Source organism: Gekko japonicus, unplaced genomic scaffold, assembly GCF_001447785.1.
Source record: "Gekko japonicus isolate JY-2015 unplaced genomic scaffold, Gekko_japonicus_V1.1 scaffold1633, whole genome shotgun sequence".
Classification (NCBI taxonomy): domain Eukaryota; kingdom Metazoa; phylum Chordata; class Lepidosauria; order Squamata; family Gekkonidae; genus Gekko; species Gekko japonicus.
Genome location: NW_015167099.1, coordinates 220,017 through 238,370, shown reverse-complemented (window position 1 = coordinate 238,370; position 18,354 = coordinate 220,017). Strand labels below are relative to the sequence as shown.

At 50.9% G+C, this 18,354-nt stretch overlaps 1 protein-coding gene across 1 annotated transcript in view; it reads right to left on the bottom strand.

Annotated features, from left to right (window-relative positions):
- LOC107111878 (pyruvate carboxylase, mitochondrial-like) overlaps positions 1–18,354 on the bottom strand; it is a gene marked incomplete at its 3' end in the record, with an annotated part of 231,226 nt that overhangs the window by 161,636 nt on the left and 51,236 nt on the right. The window contains exon 7 of the mRNA XM_015412926.1: positions 16,763–16,881. Within this exon, the coding sequence (XP_015268412.1) occupies positions 16,763–16,881 (119 nt within the window). The remainder of the gene's footprint in view (positions 1–16,762; positions 16,882–18,354) is intronic.

The window sequence follows — 18,354 nt, the reverse complement described above, 5'->3', positions numbered from 1 at the left end:
GACTTGGGAACGTTCAGTCTGGAGAAGAGGAGGCTGAGGAGGGGGCATGATGCTCTCTTGAAGCATTTGAAGGGTTGTCGCTTAGAGGAGGGTAGGGAGCTGTTTCTGTTGGCAGCAGAGGACAGGACTCGCAAGAATGGGTTGAAATTAAGGGCGGGAAGGTACTGGCCGGATGTTAGGAAAACTTACTGTAAAAAGAGTTGTGCAAGAGTGGAATGGGCTGCCTAAGGAGGTGGTGAGCTCCCCTTCACTGGCAGTCTTCAAGCAGTGGCTGGAGAAACACTTGTCAGGGATGCTCTAGGCTGATCCTGCATTGAGCAGGGGGTTGGACTAGACGGCCTGTAGGGCCCCTTCCAACTCTATGATTCTATGAAGAAGGAGGAGGAGGAGATTTGATTTATATCTCGCCCTTCACTCAGTCTCAGAGCGGCTTACAAACTCCTTTCCCTTCCCCTCCCCACAACAGACACCCTGTGAAGTAGGTGGGGCTGAGAGAGCTCTTTCAAGGACTGCTCTTGAGAGAACAGCTCTGACAGAATTATGGCTTGCCCAAGGTCATCCAGCCAGGTGCAAGTGGAGGAGTGGGGAATCAAACCCAGTTCTTCGCACTTAACCACTACACCAAACTGGCTCTTGAGTCAATGCGCTTCATGTTGGGCCTTCCTCTTTTCCCAATGCTTTCAACTTTCCCCAGCATTATTGTCTTTTCCAGTGACTCTTGTCCTCTCACGATGTGATCAAAGCGTGATAGCCTCAGTTTAGTCATTTTAGCTTTCAGGGAGGTCAGGTTTGATTTGATCTGGAACCCCACTTCTTTGTCTTTTTGGTGGTTCACAGTAGCCACAGAACTCTCCTCCAACACCAGATTTCCAAGGAATCCACTTTCTTCCTGTCAGCTTTCTTCATGGTCCAGCTTTTACATCCATACACAGTAATGGGGAATTGCCATAGTATGAATTATCTCGGTCTTGGTCTCCAGCGATGACTTATTTATAACAAGCACAAATTGGAACAAACGGAGTGTTTAAACAACTGCCCTTACTCAACACAAAACGTTTTTGACATCCCGGAGGCTAAAACAGACTTGGACGGTCGGGCTCGGCTACAGGTTAGGGAATTTTGTCTTTTCCGAGGATAGCACCAATTCCCACTAATTTCTTCGAAGCCGTCCCAGGGAATATGACAGCAAAGAAGACTGGCTAAAGACTCATGTCCTGTGCTCAGAACTCTTGCAGAAGCAACTGGTGCAGCACAAGGCACCTAGGAAGATGACGGGATAGCTGAGGCCATGCAGGAAACAGATTTGGCATGCGCTGTCGGCGTCACCCTTGCCCAGCGGTCCCCTTGAGCAAAATCGCCACTCCCCAGGGGTCGCCACAGCCCAGTCTCTCCATCAAGGCCTGCGTGCTTCCCCTCGGTTCGCCGGGAACTCGAGACACCTCTCCGCTCCCAAACGTTATTCAAGCGGTGAAATATTAAAGCTGCCCTCCCTCCCGACGTCCCTCGCAACAAGCAAGCGAAGCTATTTATATGCAATGTGGGTCCTGGAAGAGGACGGGCAGCTCTGAGCTTCAAAGGCCATTAGCAGTGCGCCTCCGCAGAGACGGCTGGACCCCCGTTAACCACTCGCAAACCTCAGGCCCCAGAGCCGCAGCGCAGCAGACTGAGACGGCCTCCGTCATCGAGCCGGCGTGTTCTGCGAGCTCTCGGGGCCGTGACCCCTTCTCTCCACTCTTACTCGGCAGGAAATTAAGGCACGTGCTTTCTCATTACATTACTCATTACTCCCCAAATTGTAATCTGGAGGACGAATGTCAGAGGGTTGTTCACATGCTGTTTCCCGGGGTAAGCTGGGGAGAGGGGAGGATAAAGGAGCTGCAAAGGAGAAGAGGGAAGATGAAATCACAGCCGTCCCTGAACAGCTTCTGCTGGGACAGGTCTTGGGTGATGGGGCAGACCTGAGACCCAAAGCCACGTGCTCAAATCTGCACCAATCAACTCCTCGGAGAGGCAGACCAGTGTAGTGGTTAGGAGCGTGGACTCTAATCTGGGAGAACCGGGTTTGATTCCCCACGCCTCCACGTGCAGCTGCTGGTGTGACCTTGGGCCAGTCACAAGTTCTCTCAAGAGCTGTTCCCTCAAGGGCAGTTTCTGTCAGAGCTCTCTCAGCCCCACCAACCTCACACGGTGTCTGTTCTGGGGTGGGGAGGGGAAGGGAAAGGAGATTGGAAGCTGCTCTGAAACTCTGAGTGAAGGGCGGGTATAAATCCAATCTCCTCCTCCTCCTCCTCTTCTTCTTCTACTACTACTACTACACTGTACTAATACAGTTCAAAGCATGGGTTGCCCACCTTGCACGTGGAGATTTTAGCATGTGTTGCCTATTTGAACATCATCACATGTGGGGAGGGGAAGGGAAAGGAGATTGTAAGCTGCTCTGAAACTCTGAAACACACATGATGCTGCCTTATAATGAATCAGATCATCGGTCTGTCATGATCAGTATTGCCTGCTCAGACTGGCAGCCGCTCTCTGGGATTTCCAGTAGAAGAAGAGATTGGATTTATACCCCGCCCTTCACTCAGAGTCTCAGAGTGGCTTACAAACTCCTTTCCCTTCCCCCTCCCCACAACAGACACCCTGTGAGGTAGGTGGGGCTGAGAGAGCTCTTGACAGAAACTGCTCTTTTTTCAAGAACAGCTCTGACAGAATTATGGCTTGCCCAAGGTCATCCACCAGCTGCAAGTGGAGGAGTGGGGAATCAAACCCGGTTCTCCCAGATTAGAGTCCGGACACTTAACCACCACACCAAACTTTCACATCACTACACCGGGTCTTTCATATCACCTATGATTTTGGGGATGCGGGGGATTGAACCTGGGACCTTCTGCATGCCAAACAGGTGCTCCACCACTGAGCCACGGCTGCTCCCCTGGCTCATGGCTTGTTCCTCCCTCTTCCAACCTAGGTGACGTCAGCTGTAGCAGCGCTAATAAAAATATGAATCATTTTGATTGCTGCTACGACTGTCATCACCTAGATCGGGGGAGAAGCGACGCGGCGGAAAGTGACAAGGAACAAAACTTTGCTGTAAACAGTTGATAAATAACCAGCTTGTAGTGCTGCCCGCTCATTGTGCCGTGGCGAATGTGCTTTCCTCGTCCCTGCGCCGCTACTGTCTCTCGGAGAATGCAACAGAAAGCAGGCCGGTACTGCAGAAAAGCCACCAGCCCAAAGCTGGTGCTAGTCCAAAGCCGGCCACCTCCATGTCCCGAATCTTGGTCCCTTCTCCCCTTTGAGGCAAAGAGGGGGACGGAGGAGGATACCCACGGATGCTCGTCTCGGGCGGGTTCCGTTGGCAAACGAGGGCGGCTAGGATAGCAAGGTGGGAGCATATGTTGGGCACATCCCAGGCAGCCCACAGATGGAAAGCGACTTAATCGTTCCTCATTAGGTATCACTGTCTCCTCACCCTCAAGAGACTCCATTATGCCAAGCCTCATACAAGTTCAGAATGCGAAAGAGTCATCGCCTCCGAGAACTAAACAAGGAAACGCGCCATTCCCTGTCCCCCCAAGGAGTGCAGCTTCAGAGGGTCTTTTGCAAGCACAGGGCCCGTACCTGGTAGAATCTCTCAAAAGCGATTCTGGTGGCTGGAAAGATTTTTTTTTTTTTAAGCTTTAAAAATTTGTAATTTTATTAATGAAACTCTCTCACCTTGCTTGCTCACGCTTTCTCAAAGTCTCAACTGGAGACCTATTAACCCGAGATTAAAAACAAACAAACGTAGTAACAGGGGCAGGCAGATCCGGGCTAGGAGGAATCGTGGGTTTCGATCTGATGGATGCTATCTGAGGTCAGGTAGTCAAAAAGGCAACAGAGAAGCTCCTCGGCCTGTTTCTCAGTTTTCGGATAAAGAAGATGTTGCATGCAGTCCAACGCAGGCCGTTTCTGATACTGATCACTGGAGAGGAGGAGATAAAGCAAAAAACAACAACACCCTATTGTTAAATGGTGGCAGGACCTGTCAGTGCCTGGAAATGACCTAAGCGGTTGCCAGGGCAGTGGACTCTACCAGTTGCTCGGGCCGAGGTCATCTGCGGCTGAAGTGCTTCGCCCAGCTCGGCCCAGGGATGGATGGCGCGGCGCCCCCCCCCCCCCCGGTAGCGCAGAACACTAGACTCTGCAGTCCCTCACAACCGACCGGCCTCCTCCTCTCGCATGGTGGCTGGAAAGATGGGGGCCTGGGGAGCTGTTTGCCTCTCCCCCCTCCCACTCAGCCCTGTAGCCAGAATTTTTCAGGGGGGCGGGAAATAGGGGGCAGTTTAGCACTGTGGCTAAACCTGCCGGTGGGGGATGAAGAGTAGATTTATGGGAGCTCACAGGGGATTGGGGGGGGATTAATGGAAGTAACAGGGTTTGGGGGTGAGGGGAAGGAAGGAAGGAAGAAGAAGAGATTGGATTTATACCCCACCCTTCTCTACCCAAAGGTGTCTCAGAGCGGTTTACAATCTCCTTTCCCTTCTTAATGTACCTAACCAGATTTACGGGTGAGGGACCCAATCTCTCCCTCAGCCCATTCCTGTGAGGACAGGGAAAGCCTCTCAACCCCACCTCCCCCAGGTAAGGCCCCCTCCCAAGGATGGGACTGCTGAAAAATGGTGGTGTGGGAAAGGTGTGGTGCTTTGGAAAAGAAAGGATGAGAACAAGAAGAAGCAGCGCTCACGATGATGGCTGCTGCTGGACACTGGGCGGCGGCAGCGGCAGCTCCTCCTCCTCCGCCTTCCTCTTGGCTTCTCTCAGGAGCGGCTGTGGAGTGGCTTCTTCTTCTTCCATGTGAGGCAACCCTGAGAGGCCTTCCCCCACCACCCAGACTGGGCTGCTCCTGACCCTCAGGAGAGAGATCCCAGCTTGCCGCAGCAACTGCCACCACAAAACATCACCATGCCGCTCTTGCTGCCATCCAGGCTTTTCCTCCCTTTCTCCATCCAAGTCTTCAGGCAGCTCCAACCGTGCTCCCTTCTGGTGTGCAGGCCTCGACTGCCTGCCGTGCCTCCCCGCCGCCTCCCGCTCCAGTTTCATCTTTGCCTCCTGCGACAGCTGCCCCATCCACGCCACTGTTCATAGAACAACGCCGCGGACAGAGAGGGCGGTGTATATCTGTGAGGGGGCGCGGCCCCTGTCAGCCCCCCCCCCAACTACGGGCCTGCTCCCACTGACTGCCAAAACCTGAATTCTACAAAATGAGAGCACGCAAATAGGCCCAAGAGGTGAGTGCAGGCGCTACATTAAAAATATTGTTTTGCATTACACAAAACTCTGTGAACGGAATTCAGTATCCAAATATGGAACCATCCTGTCTGTAGGCCGGACGCAACGCAACACCAAGAGATCTGAGACTGCTTCGTTGTTTTGCTGGTTTCAACTCAATGCGATGGGGGGGGGGTTTTTGGCATGAACAACAAGGCCTTGGGGAAGCATTTAACTTGCTTTCATGTTGTTTGCTTATTTAAATCAACCCCCTTCTCAGTTGCTACTTGCCTATGATGTGGAGAAGAGAGAAGACAGGCGTGAACCAGATTCCACCCCCCCACCAGTGTTCCCTCTAAGCTGCGTTAGTGTGAGCTAGCTCACAGTTTTTTACCCTCCGGCTCACACATTTTCGTCTTTAGTTCAGGAAGGATGTCTCAAGAACAAACTAATTTATGCAGCAGCCCAATCGCTGACTCACAACTTTGATGCCAGTAGCTCACAAAGGAGAATTTTTGCTCACCAGACTCCACAACTTCGAGGGAGCATTGCCCCCCCACCCCAGTTTATTTCTCCTCTGCAGAGCAAATAGCAATTTGGGGCAATGGGGGCAGGCACAAGGGCGCAGGGAAGGGTCACCCCACACACCCACCCACACCCACCCGCTGCTTCCTTGATCAAGTCAGCAGCCCTCCAGACACTTGGAGGGGGGCGGGGAGGGACTGGGAGCTCAGCTGCAGATCACCCCACACAAAATGCAGCTTGGTGTGACTGGAATGCAAATCTGTTAATTGTGATGGAGGGGGAAACGGGCTGAAATCTGAATCTCAGAACTGGGAAGGCTTAGGCATGTTCTTCGACTAATTGCAAATATTTGAACCAAGCCACTCATTTGCACAGCAGGGCGAGCGGGCGGGCGCACTTCCTCCCCCCCCATCTGCAAACGGGGAAGCCATAAATTGATTCACGCACAGAAGACAAGCGGCAAAGCTGGGCCAAAGACAGCAGCCGAGGAGCAGCCTGGAACGTGGCAGGGGGACCGCTCTGGACACCCAGGCAAAGGCCCTGCAGGTATATTCCTTCCAGGTCACAGGATGCAATTGTCACCCTGGGAAGGCAGGTTCCCAGAGGAGGGGCCGTGGCCCGTGACTCAGTGGAAGAGCCTCTGCTTTGCAGGCAGGCAGTCCCAGGTTCGCTCCCTGGCCTCTCTGGTCAAAAGGGCCAGGCAGTAGGTGACGTGAAAGGCCTCTGCTTGAGACTCTGGAGAGCCACTGCCCCTTGCCCTAGAAAAGACTACCCTCGATGGACCAAGGACATGATGCAGTCTAAGGCAGCTTCATCTGCGTTCATGCCAGAACCTTAAAACCCGTCTCTGCCCATGGAATGTTTCAGGGTTTCTTAAAAAAAAAAAAAAAAGCACTTTTCTATTCTGTCCTTCCTCCAAGGAGCTCACAATTCTCCCCCTCCCATTTCATCTTTGCAACAACCTTGAGAGGTAGGCTAGGCGGAGTGAGAAAAACGGCCCGCTCAAAGGGAGCCTCAGGTCAAGCCGATACATAGCCAGGATGGCTCACCCCCCCCCCGTGACAGCAAGAGAGGATCCTGTGGATCCCAGGCCCCCCTCCTGCTGCTCCCTGCAGCAGATCCCAACATCTTGACGCCGTTTGCCCAGCACTGCTGGATGACCTGGGGAGGGCGGAGTCCCGACTTTGAGCTTCCAGACAGGGCTGGGTGTCCCCTGCTAGAAGAAAATTAAAATCCTGCACCCAGACTATTTTAATTCTGATCGCTAGATTAACTGGGTTCCATTTGTATAATGTATTCCGCCCCACATTTGTTCTTCAATAACTTGATGGTTTGCTAGCCCTGGCGAAGAGGAAAGCACTGCAACACTGACTCCCCTCCCCAGTGTTCCCTCTAAGATGAGTTAGTGTGAGCTAGCTCAAAGTTTTTTTAGCCTCCAGCTCACATTTTTTGTCTTTAGCTCAGGAAGGAGGGCTCCAGAGCAAACTAATTTTATGCAGTAGCCAAAATCGCCCGGCTCACAACTTTAATGCCGGTAGCTCACAATGTAGAATTTTTGCTCACACGACTCCACCGCTTAGAGGGAGCATTGTTCCCCTCCCACCACCACCAAAAGGCTTTAGCCTAGTTCTTCCTGAAGCAGGAAACATATATCTGGGTTCCACCACTTGAGACTGCAGAGGTGAGTGGATGCAGCTTTACCCTGCTCCCAATAAAAACCCTGCGTATAGAAATCTAGATGACAAAAAGAAACAGTTGCGGGTAACCCTGACACTCTTGTTTTCTTCATGCAGGGAAGCTCCTGTAAGGAGGTGCATTTTAATCAGCCAGGTTCCTTGCCGCCCCAAATAATATTAATTCGTTTATATTATTTATAATCCACCTTTCTCACAGGGACTCAAGGCAGATTACACATAGTGAGTCAGAACGTTCAATGAAACAGGATATTCGGCACCCAGGGCATTAAGATTTTAGAAGTCTGGAACCAGCAGAAAGAGCTGAAGCACAGCACAAGTATTAACATGACACATTACGCAGCACAGAAATGACATAACAGGATCCTACTTAGCAACAACCTATATGCAACAGCATAGACAGCAGTCTCAATCACGTATCCAAACAAGTTTGTAACACTGCAGCCCTCTTACCCGCACAGAAAAGCCTCAAGAATAGTTTAGTTTTGCATAGTTTGCCGAAGGCCAGGAGAGTTGGGGGGAAGGAGGAGGAAGGGGGGGAGACGACTGGATTTATACCCCGCCCTTCACTTGGAGTCTCAGAGCGGCTTACGATCTCCTTTCCCTTCCCCTCCCCACAACAGACTCCCTGTGAGGTAGGTGGGGCTGAGAGAGCTCTGAGAGAACTGCCCTTGAGGGATCAGCTCCGAGAGAACTGTGACTGGCCCAAGGTCACCCAGCATCCTTCATGTGGAGGAGGAGTGGGGAATCAAACCCAGTTCTCCAGATTAGAGTCCGCCGCTCTTAACCATTACACCACACTGCCTCAGGAGCTTTCCTAACATCCATAATTACAAAGTTTTCCAGGGAAACACCACCACAAAAAGGACCTAGGTCTTAAATCAGCCACCCTTCTGATATTTCAGCCACCATCGCTTGCCTGCTTTTCAGTATACCTTCAACACCATAAGGACCAGAAGTTTACCAGTACTTTGTAGGTGACCGAGGAGATTTTCAGGGGTGTTGGACTGCATGCTCAAGACTACATTCCAGGCCCCTGGAACTCCTATGGGAACACAATATGCACATAGCCCTGCTGACAAAGCAAGGCCAGCAGGAGAGGGGGAGAGGTGTAAATACATGCAAGGATCGGGGTTCTTCACCTTGAGGCCCTGACACCCGGGCCTCCCAGTCTCCCTTTTTTGGGGGGGTGGCCCACAGATTGCTTGGCCTCCGGCAGCAAAGGATTCTGGGGCCATTCCGGGAAGCCCTTTCGAGGGCTCACTGTCAGCCAGATCCCCCAGATAAACCTGGGTGCAGCACCCCACTAAACAGAGTCATATTCTGCATTTGCTGCACGTGTCCAGCACTGACGAGGCTCCGCCACATCGTTAGCTCCGCTGGAAACAAACCGTCACTTGGGTCCCCTGCTTTCCCCCAATACGTGCGTAATTGATAATGACAGTGATAACGACCTGACATTTATTACCAGGCTCAGCATGACAAGACGGTAAAGTGTGCTAATATATGCACGGATGCATAATCTGGAAACCCGATCCCCCCCCCCAAAAAAATTCAATCCCCTCACTCCCCAACCCCCAGCGCATTCTAGGAATCCCTCCACCCTGGAATTTCTGGAAAGAAAAAACAGAACAGTCATACTCAGACAGCCCATAGAAGATGCCTTCTTGGAATAGCTCCTAGCAGGGCTATTTTTGGGCAGGAACGCACAGGAACGGAGTTCCGGCTGACTCCCGAGTTGGCCACGCCCAGCAGGAACTCATTAGGACTGGCTACATTAGGGGTGTGTGGCCTAACATGCAAAGGAGTTCCTGCTACAAAAAAAGCCCTGGGTTTTGACCACAAACAAGGTAAACAGAATAAGAAGCAAAAGGTGGGTGTGGCTGAATGACCACACTTCTGGTAACATGGGGGTGTGGCCTAATATGCTAATGAGTGGTGCAGTCAGGGGTGTGGCCTAATAGGCTAATGAGTTCCTGCTGTTGGGTGTGCCCTATTATGCTAATAAGTTCCTGCTGGGCTTTTTCTACAAAAAGAGCCCTGGTAGACCCAGGGCTCTGTTTCTAGGCTCTGTGGAGGGGGCTGTGGCTCGGGGGAAAGCCTCTGCTTTGCATGCAGCGGGCCCCGGGTTCAATCCCCGGCCTCTTCAGTTAAAAAAGGACCAAGCAGCAAGTGATGTGAAAGACCTCTACCTGAGACCCTAGAGAGCCAGTCTGAGTAGACAAGACTGACGTTGACGGATCGAGGGCCTGATTCAATACAGGACAGATTGTGTGTGTGTGTGTGTGTTCATGTGTGTATGGTGTAGAGCAGGAGAGTACGTCATGTTTTTCAGATACGGAAGGCCCCGGATTCAATTCCTGGGACCATCCATTCAAAGGCTCCTGAAGTAACAGGGTCAGGAAATACCTCAGCCTGAATTTTTCAGGAGTGAGGGGAAATAATAATGAGCCAGATGGGCATGGTATGGGACTGATTTGGATTTATTTATTTACTTATTCATTCATGAAATTGAGCCAACTTCAGAGGACAGCGGAGGACCGGAAAGCCTGGCGTGATCTGGTCCATGGGGTCGCGAAGAGTCAGACTCGACTGTGCGACTGAACAACAACAACAAATTTATTTATTACATTCGATTTATCGGTCGCCCTTCCCTGCAATTAGGGCTCAGGGCGACTTACGTCAAGGATAAATACAACATAACTGGATTAAACGTTACTAGTCAGGCACTATAGGGCAGAGAACGAGCGCTTACTTTGCATGCTTTCTCAGGAAGGCACGCCCACTTCCCACTTCCCCCCCCCATCTCAGCCTCACAACAGCTCTGCGAGGTAGGTTAGGCTGAGAGTGTGCGACTGGCTCAAGGTCACCCATAAGTCTTCATGACGGAGTGGAGATTTGAACCTGAGACTCCCAGATGCTCATCTAAAACTCGAATCATAAGAACATAAGAACATAAGAGACGCCAATGTTGGATCAGGCCAAAGGCCCAACCAGTCCAACACTCTGTATCACACAGTGGCCAGAAATACCAGGTGCCATCAGGAGGTCCACCAGTGGGGCCAGGACATTAGAAGCCCTCCCACTGTTGACCCTCTCAAGCACCAAGAAGACAGAGCATCGCTTGCCCCAGAGCCCCTATCTTATACCTTGTGGCTAATAGCCACTGATGGACCTCTGCTCCATATGCTTATCTAATTCCCTTTTGAAGCCGTCCATGCTTGTAGCGCCCACCACTTCCTGTGGCAGTGAATTCCATGCGTTAATCACTCTTTGGGTGAAGAAGGACTTCCTTTTAGTCGTTCTAACCCGACCGCTCAGCAGTTTCATGGAGTGCCCACGAGCTCTTGTATTGTGAGAAAGGGAGAAAAGTACCTCTTTCTCTACCCGCTCTTTCCCATGCATAATCTTATAAACCTCGATCATGCCACCCCACACGAGGTCTCCTGGTAGAGGGGAGTGGGAAATGCCTCTCTCTTCCTGAGACCTCAAGGGGAGAGGAAGTTGCCACTCAACAGACAGGCTTCAGCTAGTGTGATGCGCTGAGGAGCAGGAGGGGGGCAAGAGATGCCTTGACTGGTGACGGAAGGGAGCCCAGGCCTCTCGGTGGCTAGGAAGGAGGAGAGGAGGTGCTCTTTGCAGGATTCAGAGCATCCTTTACCAACAGGGCGGAATAACACTCTAGTCCTTTGACATGTTAACGCCTCTTCATTGGAGCGTCCAGGTTTGGTGGCCGAAGTCCTAAGGCTTAGCACCAGTGTTCCCTCTAAACTGAGTTAGTGTGAGCTAGCTCACAGTTTTTTAGACTCCGGCTCACACCTTTTTGTCTTAGCTCAGGAAGGATGGCTCCAGAGCAAACTAACTTATGCAGGAGCTAAATCGCTCGCTCACAATTTTAATGCCAGTTGCTCGCAAAGTAGAAATTTTGCTCACAAGACTCCACAGCTTAGAGGGCGCATTGCTTAGCACCCAGATGGGCTGAGACACTGGGAGCACACATGGGGTGGGGTCTGAAAAGGAGAGCCGTTCCTTTGTTTGGGGGCTCCTCCTTTGGAAACTCTCTGGAGTGTGTGTTTTCTCCCTTGAAGGAGGACAGAGGAGGTGATGCAAAAGAGAGGTGGCAAATGCACCAGGGAAGGGGGCATCCTGCGGGTGCCAAAGATCAGATGTAACATAGGCTTGAGTACCTAGCGAGTTGTAGCAACTGTCTTTTTGTTTTGTTTTATTAGTGTACTTAGATCCTATCCTTTACAATACCCCAAGTCTGTGCCTTGTAGAAATAAAGTTCGCCTAACTAGAGAGCTGCGGTGGCTCAAGTGGTTAAGACGCTGAACTGCAGGCTGTGGAAGGTCGGTAGTTCAGCAGTTCGAGACCCGAGTGTGCATGACGGAGTGAGCTCCCGTCTCTAGTTCCAGCTCCTGCCAACCTAGCAGTTCGAAAGCAAGAAATTGCAAGTAGATAAATAGGGACCACTTCGGTGGGAAGGTAACAGCGTTCCGTGGGCCTTGGTGTTTAGTCATGCCGGCCACATGACCACGGAAACGTCTTCGGACAGCGCTGGCTCTTCAGCTTGGAAACAGAGATGAGCACCGCAACCCTAGAGTCGGACTCGATTGGCTTTCGAGCAAGGGGAACCTTTACCTTTACCTTTAACTAGAGAGAGTCTGCACAAGTCCTGACCCCCTCCCCACCACCACCTGGCTGCTTGGTGCACTACAGAGCAATAGTGTAGTGAGGCTGGCTTTGGGCAACCTGGGAGAGGGAGAGTGTTCAGTGCCATCAAGTCACTTCCGACTTATGGTGACCCTCCAAAAACATCCTATCGTCAACAGCCTGGCTCTGGTCTTGCAAACTGAGAGTCAAGGCTTCCTTCATTGAGTCAATCCACCCCATGCTGGGTCTTCCTCTTGTCCTACTGCTTTCAACTTCGCCTGGCATTATTGTATTTTCCAGGGACTCTTGCCTTCTCGTAATGTGACCAAAGTACAATAGCCTCAGTTTAGTCATTTTAGTTTCTAGGAACAGTTCAAGCTCGATTTGATCTAAGATCCACTTATTTGTCTTCCCCACTTGAAGCCGGCTGGCTGACCTTGGGCAAGTCACAGCAGCCTAAAAATAAGCATAGCTCGCCACCTAGTGGTGCCAAAAAAGAGCTACAGCTTCAGGCAGCCAAACAAGCCTCTGGGATCTCCTGGCTCTTCCACACACAATGCCTCACAATATTTTTTTTTAAGTTATTTTGTCTTTTGGGTGGTCCACGGTATCTGTAAAACTATCCTCCAACACCCCATTTCAAATAAATCCACTTTCTTCCTGTCAGCTTTCTTCATTGTCCAACTTTCACAACCATACATAGTAATGGGGAATACAATGGCATGAATTAACTTGATCTTGGTTGCCAGTGACAAATCCTTACACTTAAGGATCTTTCCTAGCCCCTTCATGGCTGCCAAGTCTCAATCTACTTCTGATTTCTTGGGTGCGGTCTCCCTTTTGGTTGATGATGGAGTCAAGGAATAGAAAACACTGAACAATTTCAGTTTCTTCATTGTCAACCTTAAGGTTGTGTAATTCTCCAATAGTCATTACTTTTGTCTTCTTATGTTCAGCTGTAATTCTACTTTGGCACTTTCTGCTTTAACCTACAATCAGCAGACATTTCAAGTCTTCACTATTTTCAGCCAGTAATGTGGTGTCATCTAAGTATCTCAAACTGTTCCTTCCACCAATTTTCACTCCGCCTTCATCTAAATCTAATCCAGTCTTCCTTAGCATACAGCATTCAGCATCCTTAGCATCCTTAGCATTCAGCATACAGATTGAAGAGATAGGGAGATAAAATGCATTCTTGTCTGACACCTTTGTCAACTGGAAACCATGCTGTTTCTCCATGTTCTGTCCGAACAGTGGCCTCTTGTCCGGAGTATAGGTTGTGTATCAAAACAATCAGATGCTGTGGCACTCCCATTTCCTTTATAACCAACCATAGCTTTCATGATTCACACAGTCAAAAGCTTTGCTGTAATCTATGAAACACAAGATGATTTTCCACTGAAATTCTCTTGTATGCTCCAGTAACCAACATAAATTTGCAATACGTGTCCCACGGTCGGGACACCCGGCACCCCCACGCCGCCAGTAGGATCCCCCATGCCGCCTGCAGTGACCCCCCCCATTTTGTCCTCTGCCGCTTACCTGGGGCCCCGAGGAGGCCAAGGGCGAGTTGCCGAAGACGACCAGCTTGGCTGGGAGGATGCTGCCGCCAGCCCATGTGCTCTCCCCGGGCGGCGGCTGCAACAGAGCCATCAGGAGCACGCCCGCCTGTGCCGCAACGGCCTGACGCGCAGGCCCACCTACACACCCGGGCCCAGTGGCCTGAACAGAGCCACCCGGCAGCACCCAGCCTCAACCCAGAAGGAGTAGCAGCCCCTCCCGAGGGCCAGCATCTTCAATTATGTAGGGGGGCGGGGCTGGGAGGCAGGGAGGGAGGAGGAAGCGCAGGAAACACTGGGAAAGAGGGAAGGAGGAATAAAAGCAGGGCAGCAACAGGGGGCCATGGATGTCAACCTGGACTGGATAAGGCTACCCCCCAGAGAGAATCAGAAAGCCAGCCAGCCATAAGGAGCGGGTCAGCAGCAATGTTCCCTCTAAGGTGTGGTGAGCAAAAACACTACTTTGTGAGCTACTGGCAATAAAGTTCTGAGTGAGTGATTTGGCTACTGCATAAATTAGTTTGCTCTGGAGCCAAAGCAAAAATGTGGGAGCCAGAGGCTAAAAAACCATGAGCTAGCTCACACTAACTCAGCTTAGAGGGAACACTGGTCAGCAGGGGTGGTGACGCAACCCCCCTTCCCCCATTCAGGTGTCTGAGGCCCCTGCTGCCCTGAGAGGTGGGACACCAAGGTGGTGGAGAGGGCGGAATCAGAGACATCCAGTAGCAGTGGGGAGGAGTCATCTGGATCCTGTAACAATATGATCTCCAGTGCCTCTTCCTTGTCTAATTCCAGCTTGAACATCTGGCATTTCTCGTTCCATATATGGTAACAGTCTTTGTTGTAAGATTCTGAGTATCGCTTTACTTGCCAGAGAAATTATTGCAATGATCCAATAGTTGCTGTAGTCTTTGACATCTCCTTTTTTCAGAACTGGAATGTAAATTGACCATTTCCAGTCTGTGGGCCGTTGTTTTGTTTAATCTGTCTGAGAGATGTTCTCCTCCATTATTTGTGCAAGGTAATAGGTGAAACTGTTATCAAACTCCATGTGAATCGGGGAGCTTTTCCATTGAAGTGCAACTTTTCATACATTATCAAACTATTGGTTAGAAGAAGACATCTGTCGAAATGGCACTGCATTCCGGAGACTACCGTCCCGTTGTTGTCACCGTCTACCTTTATGTACCTGAATCTATAACTTGAATGTATTATTATTACTTTTGTACTTTCATATTCATAACTTCACGATTTTTGTTAAAGAAATATTGAGCGCACTGTGCACAGTTCTTGCCCCGTAACATGACAGAGACCACGACACCTACCCATCTACCTGTCACGTTTTTACCCTGCCCTTCCTCCAAGGAGCTGAGGGCAGGGCGACATACTGGGCTCTTCAAACCTCACTGTATTATTACAATGACCCTGTGAGTCAGTTAAACTGATCCAAGGTGAGCTTTGTGGCGGGGGTGGGATTTGAACTTGAGTCTCCCAAGTGCTGCTCAGACACTCTAACGCTACACCACACTGGCGAGACGCAGAAACAGTCTGACTCAGTATCAGGAAGCACTGCACCTCCATTGTGGAACAGAATTGTCATTCCTCCGCATGTCTAGACTGACTCATCTCCCATTTCACAAAAGGCGTCTCAAAACTCACCTCTTCCTTCGTGCTTTTCTTAACAATTTCTTCCCCTCCTTCTCCCGCCCTGCAGGCTTCTCGTCGACTATTTCGAGCCTTCCTCGCCTTTTCTTCCCTCTCCTCTGTCCTTAGGTAGACACACGCCTCTCTTCACTACACACAGCACTCCGGATAATAGTGAGAAACGGCTGGGCAAGCCAGAATCAGGGCTGGAAGAAGGTCTCTCCCCCCCAGTGATGGGGCCCTCAAGCACCACACTTAATTCCTTCCTGACAGGAAAATAACTTATAGATATGTTGGATGCTGGAGAAAGTGATGGGGGTGGGGCATCCTTGGAGTGAAATCTAAACTGACTGCCCATCACCTGGAGACCACCCCACCCCCTATGGCCGGACCCCCGTGGCCTGGCCTGTAAGACCAAGATGTTCCACCGAGCGTACGGTTGACGACAGTGATGGTTGTTTGTTTGTTTATTGACCTCTCCTGTGTGTTGGCCTCAGGGCAGTGAACAACATATTAGAAGAAGAAGAAGAGGAGGAGGAGGAGGAGGAGATTGGAGCTCTGACAGAAACTGCTCTTTTTCAAGAACAGCTCTTATCAGAACTATGGCTTGCCCAAAGTCATCCAGCAGGGGCAAGTGGCGGAGTGGGGGAATCGAACCCAGTCCTCCCAGATTAGAGTCCGCGCACTTAACCACTACACCAGACTAGAGAGATCAGCTGCCCCTCCTCCTTCCCCCCTCCCTTTTCCTCCATTTCCCCTCCTTCCACCCTGTTTGTCTTATTTCTCTTTACCCTGTTCCATCCTTTCCTGATCTTATCCTCCTCCTCCTCCTCCCTACCTTTTCCTCCTCCTTGCCCTTTTTTCTCTAGGGCTGATTTTCCATTTATTGTTGGGCCCCAAGTCTCTCTGCGCTGGCTGCCTCCCCAGTTGCCCACCTGTGATTGGATCGCTGGGGCGCCATCGGACACGGTAGACCGACTGTTAGGTTTCTAATTTGTAATCTGTGGCTCTTAAAATTGTAATATGCTGATTTGATTGTCTGTTTAACTGTTAGAAGCCACCCTGAGCCCTGCTTGGCGGGGAAAGGAGCGGGATATAAAGCTGAATAAATAAATAAATAAACTTGGATAGCCCTGCCCCTTCATTTTGTTTCTGGGTCGTTTTGGCACACGATGTACTGTTGGCAATGGGTGGCTGAATGGAACCTCCCTATTCAGAGGCAGTGTACCTCTGAACAGCGATCCTTGGCAGCCGACGGCAGGGAGAGGCACTGGCCTGCTTAGAGGTCCTGAGTTGGCCACTGTGGGGAAAACAGGAGTCCCGACTCAATGGGCCCACCTCAGCCTGATCCAACAGGACTCTTCTTAGGTCCTTAACCAGTTTTTACACATACGCTCTGATGTAATGCCCAGCAGGGGCGCTGCAGCCATCACTTACTCTGTGATTTCTTCGGTCACCGTGTGTTCTACTTGGAGCCGAGAGTTGACCTCGATGAAGTAATGCTTGCCATGTCTGTCGACCAGGAACTCCACCGTGCCGGCATTCTCGTACCCAACCTGCAGAAAGGAAGGCAGTCATGTGAGTATCTGCAGAAGGCCCAGCAGGCGGTAGAACGTCGCAAAGGCTCCAGTCCTCGAATCAGGCCAGACTGGATGGTGGCAGATGAACACGGGGCTGCAGTCAATCACTTTAGACATCAGCGCCTGGCCGGGGAGGGGGGGGGGGGGGGGGGGGGAAAACAGTTTCACTGGCTGGTGATTTTGACATCCTTCACAGCCCACCCACCCCCAATCAACTGAATCTCTGCTTATAGAGAGGGTAAAACCTGCATCCAACAGCACCTTAAAGCCCAATGTGATGTCCAGGGGAGAAGCAGCTGAGAGTCAAAGTTTCCTTCGTCAGATATAAGCAGTTTTTCAGGAATGAAGATTCCGTTCCTTCTTGCATCAGACAAAGGGAGCTTTGACTCCCGAAAATCTCTGGGAGTCTTGAGGCAGGGGATGGCAAAAGCCACCTCTGAACGCCCCTTGCCTCCAAGCCCCACTAGGAGCCACCAGAAGTCGGCTTGACTTGATGGCAAAATAAATATTTTTTTAAAAAAAGAAACTTAAAAGAAAATCTTTGGAAATCTTGTGTGTGCTACTGGACTCGAATTGCATTGTTCTACTGCAGACCGACACAGCTGCCGACATGAAACTACGCTTATGGGGGCACTCGGAAAGGGGTGTGTGTAACATGGTTGTCGAGTGCAAAATTCCCCACTGCATTGTCCTGCCCCCCCTCAAAAAAAACCCCCACCACATGTAGTTCCTTAAGAGGAGCAGACATTCTCCGTGCCTACTAACTTGGCTCCCACCAATGAGAAACTACTTTGTGGTTCAGGGAAGGGTTCGGACTCCAAATGCGTGGATGAGTAGAGAGACAGCACTATCAGGGTAACACATCACCCTTGGCTTCCAGTTTGACTGGGGAAACTCATCGAATCTCCACTCGATTTGCTCGCTGGTATTGTGCTATGGCACACGAGCCAACCATGGTAAGTAGCATGCGCCATAAGCCTGCACCAGCAAGGCCACGCTTATGGACTTCTTTGCATTAAGTCCATAAGCATGGCCTCGCTGAAGCACAGCTTCAAATGCTATCAGAGAGAGACCCACAGCTCAGTGGCGGAGCACAACCTTTTTGCACAGAAGGTTTGAGGCTCGATGGGTGTCATTGCCAGCTGAAAGGAACTCAAGACTGCAGGGCTGGGAAAGACCCCCCTGCAGAGTTGCTTTCAGTCTGATGGAGAACGCCGAACCCTTGGCCTGTCTCAGTAAAGGAAGTTTCACTTGTCTGTATGCTGGCATCCCACTCAACCACAGTAGCCGCCCACTCACTGTCTAGAAAGCACAACAGGCAATTCGGAAAGATTGCCCCTTAATCTCAGGTACGACCTTCGTCTTGTTACAGCACAAACAGTTTCAGCATGCAAAATGCTCGGAAGTAAAAAACGGGGGTGGCTGGAGTCCCCAAAATTATTTCAAAGA